Consider the following 16991-nt stretch of genomic DNA (forward strand, 5'->3'; position numbering starts at 1 on the left):
AATGCCCCAATAACCCCTGCCCAACCGCCACTCCCCAACATCACCACACAGCAGGGGGTGGAGTTACTGGCCAGCTCCGACCCCTCTACCCAGCGCATGCTGGTACAGAGGGCAACGCGAGCAGGTCACCTCCAAGGCATCCCGGACTGAGGACGCCTCTCACCGGGCGGGCGCCCTAACATCGCGCTTGCTGTCTTGAATTAGGTTTATTCAATCAACCAATCGACGCTGTGCGACCCACGTCGGCTATGTATGTGTTCACACTTCCGCCTTTTTGCCAGCTTTCCGAGCGCTAGCATGTCTAGTTTCCTCCAGCTCCTGGGTGTGGCTGAACGAATAGAAAAATGTATATTATTAGAGAGAGATTAAGGAGGGGGAACGGGAAAGGGAGTGAGTCTGTGTTCACACCGTCCTACCTTTGTCTGTGCTCCGAGCTGACGCGTGTCTACTTCCCGGCCTGTTACTGGCGAAGGCGTCTGCGAACCGGGCATCTTCGCCTCCGTCATGTAGTGGTAGAGTGGTGGACCAGCGGCGAGCAATGTGCTGCTTCGGTGTAGAAGACAAAGAGCCGAGGGCAAAACTTGGCGGATTTTACTGCATGGCGAGAGATGGACAGTGACGATACAAGAACAGCACCCTTGCGGGCGAGCGAACAGCATGACTCGAACAGACCAGCGCTCCTAACGGAAGCCCGATGCGGTCTGACATCGGTCACTGAAAGCGCTGAATTTATGCACACAAGCGCTAAAGGTTCCGTCACCTCCCAGGGCTTTGCACACGGCTCGAAGAAAGTACATATACACAAGAACACTCTTTACCGGGTTCGTGAGAGCCGGCGTACGTTGAGTCTGAGGTCTAAGAGAGAGGGGGAAATAAGATCTCGGCGAGTGGAGTCTGCTCTCAGCCAAGTGTCTTCACGCCCTGGCTTGTCGCCACTTTTCTTTTTATGAGGGGCAGGCTCTCCTGCAGCACAAAAAGCTATCCCGAACTACACCAAACTTTAGTATGCGCGCACAGGGTAACGGCGCACTGAGTCGTAACAGGGCGCATGGGGACAGCGGTCGCGTGGTCAAGACAAGTTTCCATCCTCCATTTTGAATTTCACTTCTCTTCCGTCGTCGTATGGCGGAGGCTGTGTATAGTCCGGACACTGACGCTGCTGGTTATCCGCCTTCGTAGTGGGATGGCTTATGCATTATTTAAAATTTCAGTTGATCTAAATAAATGAAGAATAAATAAATAAATATTGATTTTTTTCAAATGTATTGAATATTGAAAGCGAAATATATTGAATATTGGTTAATACTGAAAAGTTCGTTTAAATAAATAAATAAATAAATAAATAAATAAATAAATAAATAAAAATTGCCTCCATCTCCCCGCGAGGGAACCCTGGTGGGATGCGGCGCATCTGGGGGTTCAGTTGGCGTTTCCATTGGATTGATTCTCTACATCGCGTGAAACGTATTGTGAACGCGTAGGATGCCTTCCATCACATACGGATGTTCTCATACACGGGACGATGGAGGCAATTTTACATTTTCATGCACATGCATACGCGAAATGCGAGAGTACACGTGTTTTAGCGGCCACCACCCAGCGCGATACCCGCTTTATATTCACAGCGCTTGAAGGAGAGGAGACCGCGGAGGAGAGTCGCGCATGCACGCACATGCGCACCGGAGCAGCTGTCAACGCAGCGTTAACGCGGCGAAGCGCGCGCCAACCAAGCGCGCCAGCTGTCGTTATGCTAATGCGCCGGAGTGAGAGTGTTGCACACAGCTGTGGGAGAGGCGAACGGAGGAGGGCTGCGGACGGACGCCGCCGCCGCCGACGACGACGCAGGAGGGACATACCTCAGAGCAAGAGATTCGCCGCATCTAATAAATAAATAAATAAATAAATAAATAAATAAATAAATAAATAAATAAATAAATAAATAAATAAATAAACAAATAAATAAATAAACTTTTTATATTTCTACTTGACTGTGACGGCTTCTCGCCTAAACCCCCGTAAAATGAAGCCCCATCATGTGACAAGACATGAAGGTCTACCGAGCAAGATGAGGCAGAAAAAAAGAGCCACAAGCAGATATACGTTCGTGTTTAATTAAGCAAAAGCACTGCGGCAACTGCGGCCGGTAATTACGTCGCGGAGCAACAACGCTGCGCTCCGAGATTTGGAACGATGCCTCGGCACTTACTTAAAGGGGCCCTGAAAGGCATTTTGAGCACACTAAATGAAGTAGCGCAGTCGTTAGATTGGGTCGTCAAGGTCATCTGGGCCAAGTATTACTCTTTTACGCGCAGCGGAAAGTTCACACTTTTGTTGCAAAGTTTGTCGCTTTTTTCTCACCCTTTCCTTCGTGTTTTTGGACGCCGCCATCTTCACATGTAAACATCATCGATTCCCAGATGTTCGTCATGAGCTAGACATCCTGCTATTGGGCGGCTTTTTCACGCACTCCCGGCAAAGAGATGAGTCGTCTGCTCAGCGTCGACTCGCCGGCTGATCTGCCAGCGTAGTGCCGGAGTGCTTGGACATTTTACGACAAACGAAACAAGTGTAAACAAACGCTTAACCGTTCGTATTGAATGCAACACGGCCATAACACGGCATGGATATTCTCTTACCGGAGTACGTTCCATAAAGAAAGCGTTGAAGCCACGTGGCACTTCTTTCGTGCAATCGCAGAGAACGCCCTGAGCGGAATGCCCGGGTTTGACGGATACATTTTTTTCCACTTCAAAACAATCCAGAGATGCGTTTCGAACGAACACAACGTCACAACATGCGTTGCAAGTCTGAACCGCGATTGACAGACGATGGGTTGCCTCCTCCTGCCCGTCGTAAATTCGGCACTCACCTCGCGCGCGGTTTGCGGGGGGACGAACAGCAAGTCACTTAACTCTGGCGCGCAAGCCGAGATGGCTTTTAGCCACGCACACTGCACATACCCCATGCGAGGTTGAGTCGTACGTCGCTCGAGAAAGATAATCCAGACCATGGGAAGCACTATCCACCCGCAGAAGCACAACGTCGCATGTCATCGCGAAACAAAGGCGTCCACAACACACACACCATCGCCTCCTGTAATGCCAAACGCATCTCACACTTCCTAATGAGAGTGAGTGGTACGTCTGCAGTGCCCACATGTCGCGAGGTAAGGCCCCGAGCTGAACCGGGATCACGCAACCGTAACTGACCTCTGGGGCGGTTTGTGCCTTGTTGCCAAGGCAACCGATGTTTGAGATCGTCAAAGAAAGGCGCTGGCTCCAGCGCTAGAATGCTCAGAGCCGCGCCGGAGCATGTTTTGCCAACGTTGCCGCTCTCCACCACGCGTCGCCCCAAGCTGAACTGGTCACATGATTGAAGCGTTTTGTGCACGGGTTCTGTATCGGTTTAAAATGTCTTTTTCACATGGCGCCGCCAGGAATTACCACCACCGCAAAATAAGACCCGGCACCAGCGGGGCCACATCTGATACGGCGCTTTTTGGATAAACAGTGCGCGGTGCATGAAAGGGACCGAGCGCACGATCCACCCCGAGCGGCTGCGAGTTCACCGCCGAATAAAAGTCACGTGCTGCACTGCAGCAACGCACACCGCGAAAGGGCAAGGCCAGGCCACCGCACACATGCGGCCAGATTTTTCGTTCGCTTATCCAACCTTGAGCGGAGTGCGGAATTCATGGTGTCAACAAAACTTGCCCGTAGCAGACGACAGTCTGAGCAGCGCAATAGCGCGGAAGTACGTCACCGCTGAGGAGCGCAGCATCCTGGGAGGGAGTGCTCTCGCGCCGTCAACAGTTGAAAAGAGGAGGAAACGCGGCGCGACGATAATGCGCGGTTTTTGATTTACGATTTCTCAGCTAATACTCATCGCTTTAACAAAATTCTTGCGGGAGGAGATTGCTAATACATTGTCTTATTTGGTTACATGTACATCCATGCGTCGGCGGAAGGTATTTCGGGACTCCTTTAACAGGTCCTCGCGGCAGGATTTGAGGTGCAACGTGAAGACGAGGGACAACCGTACAGTGCCAATAACATTCCCAGGCAAGAGCTGGTTTAGTGTGGACAGGGCTCACGTTTTACAGATGCCGCGATGCCAACGACGTCGCCGCCAGAAGCGCGCAAACTCCTGCGAAAACAACATTTAATGGAAGGAGGAACATTTCAGTGCACGCCGCCTTGCGAAGTCAGTCTTTAAACGCAGTGCACACGAAGGGAAATGTATCGATTCTTGCTTTTGCTTTGAAGAAGCTAGAAGGCACCGACCAATGGATTAAAAAAAAGAGGCGTTTCGGGCCCCACAGCCTTGTTCATTAACTGACACAGAATGTTTACAGCTCTGTTTTTTCTCTTTTTTTTTGCAAAAAATGCTCAGAGATTTTGTGAACAGGGCTGCCGTGTGGGTGCAGAAACGTCACTTTTATTTTTGTTTTTGTTTTATTCATTGGTCAGTGCCTTTCAGCTCCCACAATGTATCCTGCCGACCACACGAGCATTCATCAGATCCTCGGCTCGTTTTTAAAGCGAAGCTTTCTGTGCCTGACTGATAGCGACCGTCCCGTCACCGATAGGCACTGCAGGAAAGCCAACTCCACACAGCCAGTCTTATCAAACGATGATGGTGATAATAAGTGATCGCACCCTACGAAAAAATAACGCTTCCCGCGGTCGCAATCGAACCTTCGTCCCTCGCGTTGTGAAGCCGAGGTCTGTCTGATTCTGCCATTCTGACACGGCAGGAGCAGTTTGAATTTTCATCTTTGACTTTGACTCAGGTCGCATCAGAGAAAGCTTCGCGTTTCGACCACCTTTGGTTGAAGAAAGAGGTCTTGATTTTTGGCTTGCAGGTAACGACCGCTAACCAGGATGTCAGCGAGGATTGATGCACTCAATCGGCGGCCAAAATTGTTTCGGACCCGATTAGCGTTTGAGCCCGGGTGGGACCTAGAGGGAGAGATTGAACCTATATGAGTTGGGACTTTTACTGCATGATTTCTGAGACCGCGTTAACTAGGAATTCAAATAACCTCTAGGCAGTAAGAGTTCCGAATTAATATGAGGTCTAGATTGATATAAGTTTTGAGTCCGAATTCGTGGACCTGAGTCATGATCCCATGACCAGAGACAAGGTCTTGTGAGTGAGTTCGAGTCTTGCGAGGGCTGATGAAATCTGTTAGAATAAGCACGTGTGAGAGCGGTAGCGCTGAGGCTGCGCTTGCGTAAAGGTACGTGCAGACTAGCGTCGAACTTGCCGTCTGCAGGGCGGCACGGCAAGTTCGACGCTAGTGTGATCGTTGCCTAAAGGGCGAAACACGTGAGCGGAAAAGGATGCGCCTGCTAACGCGTGTCCCTCCCCGATAACCGGTTTAGCTGTCGTTAGACCGCCGGATCGGCTACTGCCGCAGGCATCCAATCTGCTAGATATTTTCTGCGCCTCGTGGGAAAGGGAATTGCTCGTGCGAGTAGGTGTTTGCCGCTTTAGACTGGCCGTGGTCGTCAGCTATGCGCTTGAGTGAAAGGGGGCCCACAGAAAGTGAGTTTAACAACTTTCCTCTCGAAGAATGTCAAGGTTAAAAAACCCCGTGATAAAATCCCCGTGTAACAAAAGTGCCTGTGATTTTCTCAACCTGCATTCACATCTCTCGAGTGGAGCTCCTTATTTGGTAGGATACCCCTTTCCTCTGCTTTCACGCACCTGGTAACGGCGGCGGTGTAAGACAACATTTCGTACCAACGACCAGGAGCGATTCCACAAAACAAGAAAATTGTGGGTGAGGAGGAAACAAAAGGCGACGGCCAATAAGGTTCTCAAGAGACGACTGCATGGTAACATTCCTAGTTCGGTGGAACGGCAGGACACGGTGGTTTCGCTCTAACCACTCCTCGCCTTTCGAGCAGCACTGCATTCCCTTTCCCGCGCGTATGTCAGCGGACCATGTACCTTAGCTTAAGAAGGCGATGGGAGAAGAAAGTGATAGCGAGACCGGGAGGAAGTCTGAACAGAACAGACTGCGCTGTACTTAGCGTTCAAGTAGCGGCTTCGCAAGTGCTTCGCTGAGCACGGCCAGGCACTCACTCCTCGTTACGGCCAGCGCGTATCTCGTCCTCTGGATCGGGTGTTTCTCCCAACGAACCTTCAGCGCCATTCCTCTTCGGCCACGCGACAGGAATGAGGAGAGGCAGGGAAGGTAAGGGAGTCGCAGGAAGCTCGGGAGTCGCTATCCCGCGTCCGGCGCAACGCCGAGGAGTGATTCGGCCCATAGCTCTGCGTGACCGGCTGTTAACGAGGAAAATGCGAGCCGCGTCGGCGTCGTAAAGCGATCCGATCTGTCTCGAATACCCTCGTTGACGACGTGAGCGCACCCCCGAAGCGGAAACTCGCAAACTTTCTCGGACGCATTTTCCGGTGCGTTTGGCCCCCTCACTATACTACACGTCCCCACTGTCTCTTCGTCCCATGTTGCTCCGCACTTCTGCCATGTTATTCGCGGTGGAAAAGACGGGTTTTAGAGGGAGCTTGAAGACTACCGCGCATTTCTGCGCGTCTACTTCCGGCGCGGTCCTGTGGGCTTCCGGATAAACTCGTTCCGGATGTGCGGAAGTTTTTTCGTGCAAGTCCTTGTGGTTCAGACCTACATGGAAACAATCCTGCTTTTTTTCTCTTCCACTCAGTCCCTGCAAGTCATTTGGCCTGACTCGCGACATGTACTGTGCACTTTGGGCCGAATAAGTGAGGGATAAAGTTCCGTGCGAGTGTATATAGCTGCCATGGGCTTCCTCTTAACTCGTTCTTCGAGCTTTTTCGGGGCCTTTGTTCTGTATACTAAAAGTAAGGGACGAGAAAAACTTGTTGCTCAGTTATCTTCTCGCGGTCTTCCCGTTTAAAGGTCGTAAAGACGGCTAAGAGATTTGATTACCGGCAAACTTCTAAAGCCACAACGATAAAACAGGAAAGAGGGCGTGGTGAGAGGACGTGGTGGGAATGCTTAATCAGAGCACGGCTTTGGAAAGGCCTCTTAAACACTTTAAGGGCCCAGGTTCCATTCCGTTTTGCTTACCGTTATCTTTGCCACTAGATTAAAATAGTTCATCACTTCGTTCTGAGTAGACAAGGAGATTTTTGTAATTATGAGCTCGACCCTTAATGCCTCTGCAGGAAGTAAAGCTTCTAGTTAAAAATATTTTACAGTATTTCCAGCCCCGAATAAAATTTGTGTAAGCTGTTTTGAATTGATGCCGTTTTAGGTCAGCCGGGTTTGCGAACGTGGTGAGTGCTCTTCAAGAAACAAGCACATTGTAAACTAAGCTTTGTTGCAACGTTGTCATTCCACCACTGACAACCCGTTGCTGCGTTCGGGAAGGCCGATCCGAGCCGAGCTCCGTCGCCTCCGACATCCGTGTGGTAGCGTGGTTGAAGCGAGCGGCAAGCCAATGTTGCTGCCTCGAAGAAGCCCAGAAGCCGAAGGCAAAACGTAAATTGTTTACTTCATAGCGAGAGATGAGCCGAAGCCAAAGAACAATGCCCCGACGGGCGAGGTTACAGTACAGGACTCGAGCAGAGTGACAGCATTGATTCACTGCTCAAACAGGAATGCACTACAGCGCCTGGAGGGGTCTTATTTATACCCAACGGTCGAAACAAGCGTTCACTCTAGATTGTGCACACGTCACGAACGCCACAGACACACCCAAACTCTTTCCAGAGTTCGTAAGCGGTCGGTAGTAGCGGCGCACGCTGAGTCCGAGAGAGGGGAGAGAGGAGGTCTCCGCAGCGGACGCGGGGCTTCTGCGTCCTTGGGGCAAGTCTCGGCCTGTTGCGTCGGCACGCCACCGGAGTTTGATCGCGCCCATAGCGAGGCGCCTGATCCAGGCTTGTCACAGCTTGCCTGAATTGTCGGCGGCAAGTGTGAGGCACTGACAGGGAGGGCCTGCTTGAAAGGCGCACGTAGTGGAGGCTTCGACGCACAGCCGAGGAGTCTTGAAACAAAGCCCAGCAGCGGGCTCATTCATAACAGCTTCGACGGCCCAAACAAACAAAAAAAGAAGTATTGGCAATCGACTTTATACTGACAGCAAAAAAGAAAAAATACAACGATAACGGCGACATCCACTTGACCCGCTTCATAATACAGTGAATGCGAAAGATACCAGTGACTAATTGCCAACCGTGATCTCTGATTAACATAATCATAATTTCCCCTTTGCGTGTTTTTCTTCGTCTCTCCCTTACTATGACTGACAGCCTTGACTAAGCGGACTTGTTAGGACTGTACCTAGGCTTAACGTAACGCCGACGTAACGCTGAGCCTGACAGCGTGTCAAGCAACGTCAAACTCATTGTATGTCAAGCTGCGCCTACCTGTGGGCAACGTTAAGAGCGTAATGTTAGGCGCAACGTCAAGCTAGACGCATGCCCACGTTCGCACCGCCAAGCCAAGTGGTTATTGAGCGTGAACGTACACGTGTCTTCGTCATCCATGATTCGTTCGCCCTCCTTATGAACTCTTTTTTTTTTTCGTTTCTACCTGTGCGTATTTTACAGCGAAGCTTTAAGGCACATTCCCACTGGCGATGCGCCTCGTCGCGCGACGAAAAGCGACGTCGCAAAGCGACGAGCCGGCCGTCGCTTTTCGGCGTTTTGCGACGGCGGAGCCGATCGCTCTCGGTCCGAATTCCCTCGTCGCGCGACGGCCCCGCAAAACCGGTAAGCCAATCATGGCCGCGGAGTAGGCTGACGTAGCCGGAAACGAAACGCTTCTTTACATCCGGTATGCAAACGCTGCGGGCGGGTAGGGCGGGCGGGCGAGGACGAGCCGCCGCCGCCACCGCCGCTGGCTCGCTCGGCCAGGCGGCCAGGTGCTTGGCCCGCTATCGCTGTACCCGCCGGGTCGGGCCGGCAAGCAACTTCCCGTGTGCATCGGTTCTTTGGTCAGTGGCTTCAGCGTACGCGTGCACTAATCAACGAATAGCGTGGAACTCATCAGTGTGGAGAAGCGTGTATGGATTGTAAAAGCAAGTAATCATCGTATAGAGCTAGGTGAACAGCGAGACGGTAGGTTGACTTGCAGCCTCATCGTTCTATCGGCGACTGGTAAACACGCGTAGAGTTCGGTGGCGTCAGAACTTTGCGCCTGTGAAAAGAAGCGACATTTGTGGGCCGTGATGCGGGTGTTGTGGCGTGAAAGCAAGCGTGTGCATTTCTTCGTGCAATAATATGTTGAAAAGAGCCTTCTTGAGTTTGTTATTTTCTGCTCCTCCCGCAACCCGCAAATGTTTTCGGCATTGCTCCAGGTTAGTAGCATGTGTTTTAGTTTGATTTCCACCTGCTTTTGTCGCGTAACATCATTTTCTTTGACTGCGAATGGTTGACGCACCAACGAGGTCGTACAAGTCGGGAAGCAGCTGCGCTGAACGCAGTCGCATCCGCTCATCGCAAGTGCGAACACCACCTCAAGGCCTCATCGCGCGACGCGCGCCGTCGCGCGACGAGACAAATCGCCAGTGGGAATGTGCCTTTAGGCGTGTGCAACGCGAAAACGCCGAAGTAAAAAAAAAAAAACGCTTCGTTGTCGTTTGACGGAGGGGGTCATGATTATTATCTGTTTATTATGCCCCAGCCCATCACCGCTTCTGGCTTCGGAGGAGAGGCAAAATACAAATGGGAACAAAACATAATAAGGAACGAAAACATTGAATATGAAGCGCACGGAGGGAAACGTTCTCAAATACTCCAAGCCACTAGTCTTACAGACAGGTCGCGGGTGCGATTCCCGGCCACGGCGGCCGCTTTTCTGATGGAGGCGAGAAGCAAAAACGCCCGTGTGTTCGAGATTTCGGCGCACGTTAAAGATCCCCAGGTGGTCAAAATTAATCCGGAGCCCTCCACTACGGCGCGCCTCATCGCCTGCGTTGCGTCGGCGCGTTAAACACCACAATCAATCAATCAATAGTCTTACAGACAGCAACTGTCAACAGTTCAGCGTAAGGCGCCTACAAACACAAGCTTAGCTCGGAGCGCGACGTTAACAGCTGTTTGTCGCCGGTAGCTGCATGGCGCATGCGTCGCGGCTACCGGCGACTATAACATGCTGGCACTAACACGTCGGCTCTTCGCTTCTGACCAAGACGTTCTACTACTACTGCAGTTCTCGTTAAATAAAAAAGTGCGCACGTCATGACTAGGAATCGATCCCTCGGGCCCAGGCAGAAGCAGACGGCTCGTCAATGGGCTTTTATTGATCATACCGAGTCACAAACCTTATCTGGGGTGTACGGCGTATCGCGACTTTAACATTTTCGATCGTTTAAGGCTTACCCGTATTACGTTCAAAGGGCCACGCCGATGCCTTAATAAGAGTTGCTTCAAGTAAAGTTTCAAGGTCAGCTGCCCAGTGTAGTTGTTCCTGGCAGTCAACAGTATGCTGAACGTTGCTTTGTCATGATCGTTACTTTTATAGACAGGTCGCTGTTTACTGTTAAGTTTACTGTTTATTTATTTATTTATTTATTTATTTATTTATTTATTTATTTATTTATTTATTTAGGGGCAGTGTCATTCTCCCGTAGATATTATTTGACCAGTGGAAACACACGCCAATAAATAGACAGACACCTTCACCAAGCATATACCAAAAATTAGCACGTACTCAAGGCACAACACGTGGAATACAACCCGCCACACACACGTGAACACAAACTTGTCGTGTCTGCGTTTCCGTGTCAATTAACAATGCCAATGTAGGTGGGCTGACAAGAAAAATATTTTTTTTAAATTATTAGCTGCGTTGCCAGTGTGAGAGGGGGTGTGTTCCACTCGCTTACGGTATTTGAAAAACAAAAAAAAAGACGTCGAAAAGCACCATTTGTGCAGAAGTATTCTGTATATGGCAACGCTTTTTCGTGTTAGTCTCTTTAAATTGGCATTAACAAGAACGGCCGGATTCAATTTTAATGAAATATGCGTAAGCAGGAATGCAGACACTTAAAACACTGAAGCTCGGCGCGGCAGTCAGCATGTAAGGATGAGCTGGTTGCAAAAGACCAGTCCGTGAATCGGTACGCCTTCCTTCTCCCGTTCAGCTCCCGGGTTCGATGTTACCTCCCATACTTTTCTTTCTATCCCGAATCACCTAGTTTCTGCCGCACACCAAGAGAGCCCGGCGAACTTCTTCCCAGCATTGGTGTTCGTTATTGCGCAATATTGTGTAAATATTTCTTGAAATTAGTGTAATTAACAGTTCAACGTCGCAACTTAATTAATGGCTTCCTTTCTCTATGTATTTTTGCAGCTGTCCTAGGCAACTGGGAAGAATGGTGGACCTATGACGGAATTTCAGGTAAGCACGCAATCTATTGATTTATAAGTATACATATTTAAAGATGCCTTTGGGCCACCAAATCGTAGATGAGCGGGGGATACGCTTCCAATACTTGCTTTTCGACGAGGCGCATCGAAATGAAACCTATTTCCGTTGGAACCGTTCATGCAGCGCAGTAATTTGCTTTGCCGTCGCGTGTCTGGACGTCATATAGGGGACGATACAATGATAGCAATACTTGCGTTCCGTTTACATCTGAACGCTTGGAATGGTACCCAGACACTCAAGCGATGGAAAGCGCCATTTATTGCCTGCTTTTTCAGGGTACGTTTAATAGTACTCATTTACAAAGTAATTGCTTAGTTATGAGTATTTGTTTTTACGGCAAAGTTTTCGAAGTCAAGCGGCCACATTTTTCGTACGTAGCGCGAAATGTTTCCAAGTGCCGCGGCAGAAAAACGGAATAGTGATGACTATACTCGGTTACAACTCAAGAACGGCACCACCTCATGTAGTGTATCACTCCGCCAAAGCACCGGACCCGTGACGTCAGGGCGCGCGCGTTTTGAAAAGAGTTTGCTATGAGTGTGTGATATCGTCTGCCTTGTCTCACGCAGTTTGTTTGTCGTCACTGGAGTCATTTATAAGCATATTAAGTCCAAAAAATCACGGGAACGGCTCACGCCATGTTCAAAATATTCCCAGTAACGTCCTACTTGCGCCGCGCGGAGAAACATCCGGCTACGGTGATAAGGCACAGCGGCAACTGCCGGTGCCGTTCTTAAGTTGTCACCGAGTATAGTGCACGCGTTCCCCACGGCATTCAGTCCTGACACATGTGGCGCCAAATTTAAGGGATCCGCAGTAGGTACATGTAGTCTACATGCCTGTGTGTACCCTTTAAGGAAATACCTACACGCAAAGTAACTTTAGCTAGACAGGTAATCCTGTGCTGCACAGCAGTGTACAATTTCAATACGGTGATGATTGTTTATGGCGTGAAACGCTATCTTTGAAAATTCCATTTTTCTAATGCATTCTGTGTGATTTTACCTCAGCTGTAACCTTTTGTCTTTCGTACAAAGGATCAGATATATGCAAATCTTAAGGACGTAGCTATATCACTGTGTCCTGTCTGAGCATCCCGCGGGGAGGATGGCTGACAAGGCTTAATACACGCGCTGTACACACTCCAGTACCGATATGGTGCGAGGTGTTTTTACTTTTAGCCAATGTAAATTGAGCAGTCAACATCTTGAAAGAGCTTTACAAAAATTTACAGCAACAAGAGCAAATTTACAAGAGCTTTACAGCAACAATACTTTTTTAGCGAAATGTACAACAGGTTTAAATTGAGCATAAAATTTACGAATTGCGCCTCGTAAATATTTTCGTACATAGACGCCGGCAAAGTTGGCAGAGGTGCATGGGCATTCAGCGGCACGGGTCCACCTTTTTCACAGGTAGACAAGCTTTTTCCCGGAGATATATTGCTCAACCTCGACATTAGAATAATCAGGGAATGATACAAACAATTTCAAGTAACTTGAAGAGGTCGACAAGACACACGTTGTTCGAGCTTATCTGAAATCCCCCTCTGTGTGTAACGTACTACCGTAAAAGCTCGTGAATTCAAACTCGGTTAATTCCAACTTTCCGTTAATTCTAACTCACGCCCCGGTCCCGCCACAACCCGGTATATTTAAATGGTGGAAAACTCCCGATAGTTCGAACGCGTCGGAATCCAGAACGGTTAATTCTAACTATGATCCCCTGGTTTCCATCGATCCTGGCAGAAGAAGTCGGCCCAGAGTGATTTCAATGAGTTCCAAGTCCACACCAAACCAAATTTACTAGAGATGCGAAACAACGAAACAGAAAAACGACAGCGCGACGCGCGCGCTACGCTCGTGCAACACCTTACTTCGCGTCTCCAGAGGGCGCCGCGCCACCGGCGACAATGTTCCAGCGCATGCCATTATTATATACGAAGCTTTATTTACGAAATCGCCTGCCACAAACGTGTAGTAGCGCCTAATTCGCGATAACGAGTCCGTAGGGGGCTTTTTTGTGTTCTGCCCGCGCAGTGTTGCGCGATTCCCATTCATTCTAGCGCCCGCCCACTAATTCGAACTCCGCTTAATTCGAACAATTTTATAGTCTCCTTGGAGTTGGAATTGGCGAGCATTAACTGTAACACAAAAGTCGCGCACTAAGCGATGTCAAAGCAATCGGGGAGAAGGAAAAGACAGACCGCTTGATGGCTGATACCGGGAGCAGGAATTGTTCGATGCCTACATAAAGACTCTTGGAATGAGCGGATCAAGGCTTATGAAGTCGTAATTGGGCACGTACGCATCCCGATATGCAGGTGTACCGCCGCTAGAGCAAGGAGTCGCGTGCCGTGAAGACGTCCCTCTTCATCCCGGCTCGTTAGTGAGGGGCCATTCGTTTCGTGTTCCACTTTCCACGTTTCCGCAGACGTAGTGAACACCGCCGAATGAGCCAGCAGACTCCAACCCCCCAAAAAAGTGAGCGCACCCTAAAACCCAGTACAAGAAAGCCGAACTAGTAGAGATTCCTGTAACGGTCGGTAGCTAGGGAATTTCACTCAATGAAGGGTTCTATTTTTGGTTAAGCCTCCAATCGATGGAAAGGAAAACTCATAGGTGCGGTGCGTATGTACTGCTACAAAGCTACGAAATTTCGGCTTAGTTGGTCGCTGTTGAGACGTACATTCTTCTCATAACATACTGGACGTTCAGAACGCCGCAGCACTGGCTTATGATAGCGCACTTGGATGTATTATTATCGAAAGGCTTCAAATTCAGCGGGAGACTGCAACGGCCAGATTTAGGGAGGCTTCTCGTCGAGGAGCTAAAATAACTGTAATGTTGTATTTCGAATGTATACGCTGGGCCGTCCGAGGGCGGGAGAGAGAGAGAAAGAGACAGAGAGAGAGAGAGAGGGAAGAGAGAGGGCTGAGAGGAGGAGAAAGAAAAAGACGGCCGCGTACTTGTTGAGAGCTCGGGCGAGTACCCGAGGCGGCGTCTGGCCCGCTCGCGTACAATGGGGGAGCATTGCGTCCGGATTAAACGGTCCCGTGCGGCCCGTTCCGCCGGCAGAGGAGTCCTCGCTAATTGCAATTAGGACTGTGCCCGTATCGACAATTAGGCGGGGATTGCTCTTTCCTTGCCGTGTGTTCCGGGGCGGACGGCGCCTGGCTGCTGCCGGCTCAAATGACTTCCGGTAGGAAGCGCCCGCTGGAGGGGCCTCCCGCCAGCTTCCTCCTCTTCTTGCTTCCGGCGCTGTCCACCGACTCTTCGCTGCCGCCGGCGGAAGTCACCGCTGCGGTTCCGAGTAGGATGCCGAGGCTATACCGAGAACGCGCTCTTGGCGACGACGGACGTTGTTTGCCTGGTGGTCGTGCCTCTTGCTGGCAGAAAGATATCGCTTGAGGTCTCCTAAATGACGCTAGTAACTATCAGGCACGCTCATTTAGTCAGTATTCCGTGCTTGGCACTACTTGAGTATTTTTGTGTTACTCATGTCGAAAGGAACTCTCTCTCTCTCTCTCTCTCTCTCTCTCTCTCTCTCTCTCTCTCTCTCTCTCTCTCTCTCTCTCTCTCTCTCTCTCTCTCTCTCTCTCTCTCTCTCTCTCTCTCTCTCTCTCTCTCTCTCTATCTATCTCTCTCTCTCTCTCTCTCACTCACTCACTCACTCACTCACTCACTCACTCACTCACTCACTCACTCACTCACTCACTCACTGACTCACTCACTCACTCACTCACTCACTCACTCATTCACTCACTTACTCACTCGCTCACTCCAAGCGTTAGGAAGCCAATCTGGTTTGAGTTTAACAGACGACACGGACCATTCGAAGATAATGTGCCTTCCAGACACAGTGCAGAATTCTCAACGCATCGTGATGAATTGGACTCGCTTCGAGAGCTTGTGCGGATATAGTGACTTTCCACACGGATAGAATTCAAACCTAGTCGGAAATCTAGCACAGCCGCATAATGAAAAGAGAGTGTTTTGTGGTAGCGGATACAGCGACGCATTTTATGGGCTGTCCTAATTTACAACGCTTTTTAAGTATCACTTAACTGCCTAATCCACTTACTCACATTTCGTCTAGCTTTGCAAAGTCTTCGCGCAGCGGCATGATTGCTTGGGGGGGTTCTATACAGTGAGAAACTCCGTACGTCGTCTTTGTCGCAACCCACTTTAATGTCCTATCTCCGTTACCGACGGAGAGAAACCAGCGATCACTGCGCCGTGCATGCGATCGCATAGAAAAGCGACCTGAGCTGGTTCAGTGAGAAATTCACAACGTCATGATTTCAATAGGGTAAAAAACAGTGCAAATAGATTTTTTTTGTGAGGGGGGCTGGGGTCAAATCCCGTATGGCGTCCTCAGTCATCGACTTTGCTTTGACTCTTTTGTCATTACCGTGTGCCGAGCTGAAAGCAGGGTTACTGGGTATACTTGGATAGAAGAGAAAGGCTTTGAGAGCTATTAATGCTTTAACCTGGCTGCTGTGGAAAGTACACTTAGTACTGGTACTCCTCTTTCTCGCTGTGTATTCTCGTGTTTGGAGGCATCGAATCCTCCTGGCACAATTGTGCTCGTTACTCTAATTACGCAGACTCAACGTCCTAATTTTGTTCTTCATGGTTTCCTGATTTACCCCCACATTCATCGCAATCCTCTGTTCTTCGTTCTCATGTTGCGTGACCCAAAATTTAACGAAATAAAAAGAAAGGCGGTAATGAGCCTTCTGCACGCATAATCCACAAAAGGTGCATTCGGACTTAAGTGGCGGCTACTGTCGATATAGAACGCTGCGGGGAACAAGATGAGAGTGATCGAATCCACTTGGCAGGCAATGGGGAGCGAGTTGTACTGCGGAGAAAGACGCTGACCCCGCCGCATACTCGTCACCTCTTTCTCCGCCCCGGTCCCACCGCTTTCGTTATTACCATTCTCGGTAGTAGTAGTAGTGGCAGCGCAGCCCATTGGGAGGGCATACCCACTTTCCTCCCCTCGTTTCTACCTCCTGCCGGCCGAGCACGTGTATAGGTGGTGGGTGGACGTGAGTTCCCCTAGGTGCTTCGATCTGGTGCCGCTCTTATTCGTTCGGAGCCAGCAGCTTGCCGGCGGCAGCGGCGGCGGCATTTGTAGGCAGGCCGCTCGATGATCGTGGTATTCATGACGCGTTCCGGCACCCCAGCGAGTATAATGCGGCCCAGGTTGGCTCCCCTCCTTTGTAATGGAGCCGCGAGGAACAGCACGTATCTCGCCATCTTTTTTTGTGCTTATGTCTCGGCTCGACGAAGCAAGCCTTTGTTATGCCAGAGTGTCGCGTGTCAGCGCCCGGCAGGGATGAGGCACGCATTAGGCAGAGCTGCTGCGAGCTTGTGTTTTCTTTCATTGCCGCTCTATTTATGGCTGTTATTGCGAGCGTGTGGTGTCATCGCGGATGCTACACGCCACGCCAGTCGGAGACCTCCGCTTCCCGCATTCGTCTTTCCCCAGCACCGCGTGACGCTAGAGTTGGGGGGAGGTGTTTATCTAACGCCCGCCGCAGTAACCCAGTGGCTAAGCCACTGCGTCACGGATTCGATTCTGCATGGCGGCGCACAGA

The 16991-nt window shown here is 50.2% G+C and overlaps 1 protein-coding gene across 1 annotated transcript in view; it reads left to right on the forward strand.

Annotated features, from left to right (window-relative positions):
• LOC144174858 (carbonic anhydrase-related protein 10-like) overlaps positions 1-16991 on the forward strand; it is a 206100-nt gene that overhangs the window by 72742 nt on the left and 116367 nt on the right. Inside the window, exon 2 of the mRNA XM_077703802.1 lies at positions 11306-11353. Coding sequence (XP_077559928.1) covers positions 11306-11353 — 48 coding nt within the window. The remainder of the gene's footprint in view (positions 1-11305; positions 11354-16991) is intronic.

This window comes from Haemaphysalis longicornis, unplaced genomic scaffold (genome assembly GCF_048455015.1).
Source record: "Haemaphysalis longicornis isolate Haplotype H1 unplaced genomic scaffold, Haemaphysalis longicornis Haplotype H1 scaffold_3, whole genome shotgun sequence".
Taxonomy (NCBI): Eukaryota; Metazoa; Arthropoda; class Arachnida; order Ixodida; family Ixodidae; genus Haemaphysalis; species Haemaphysalis longicornis.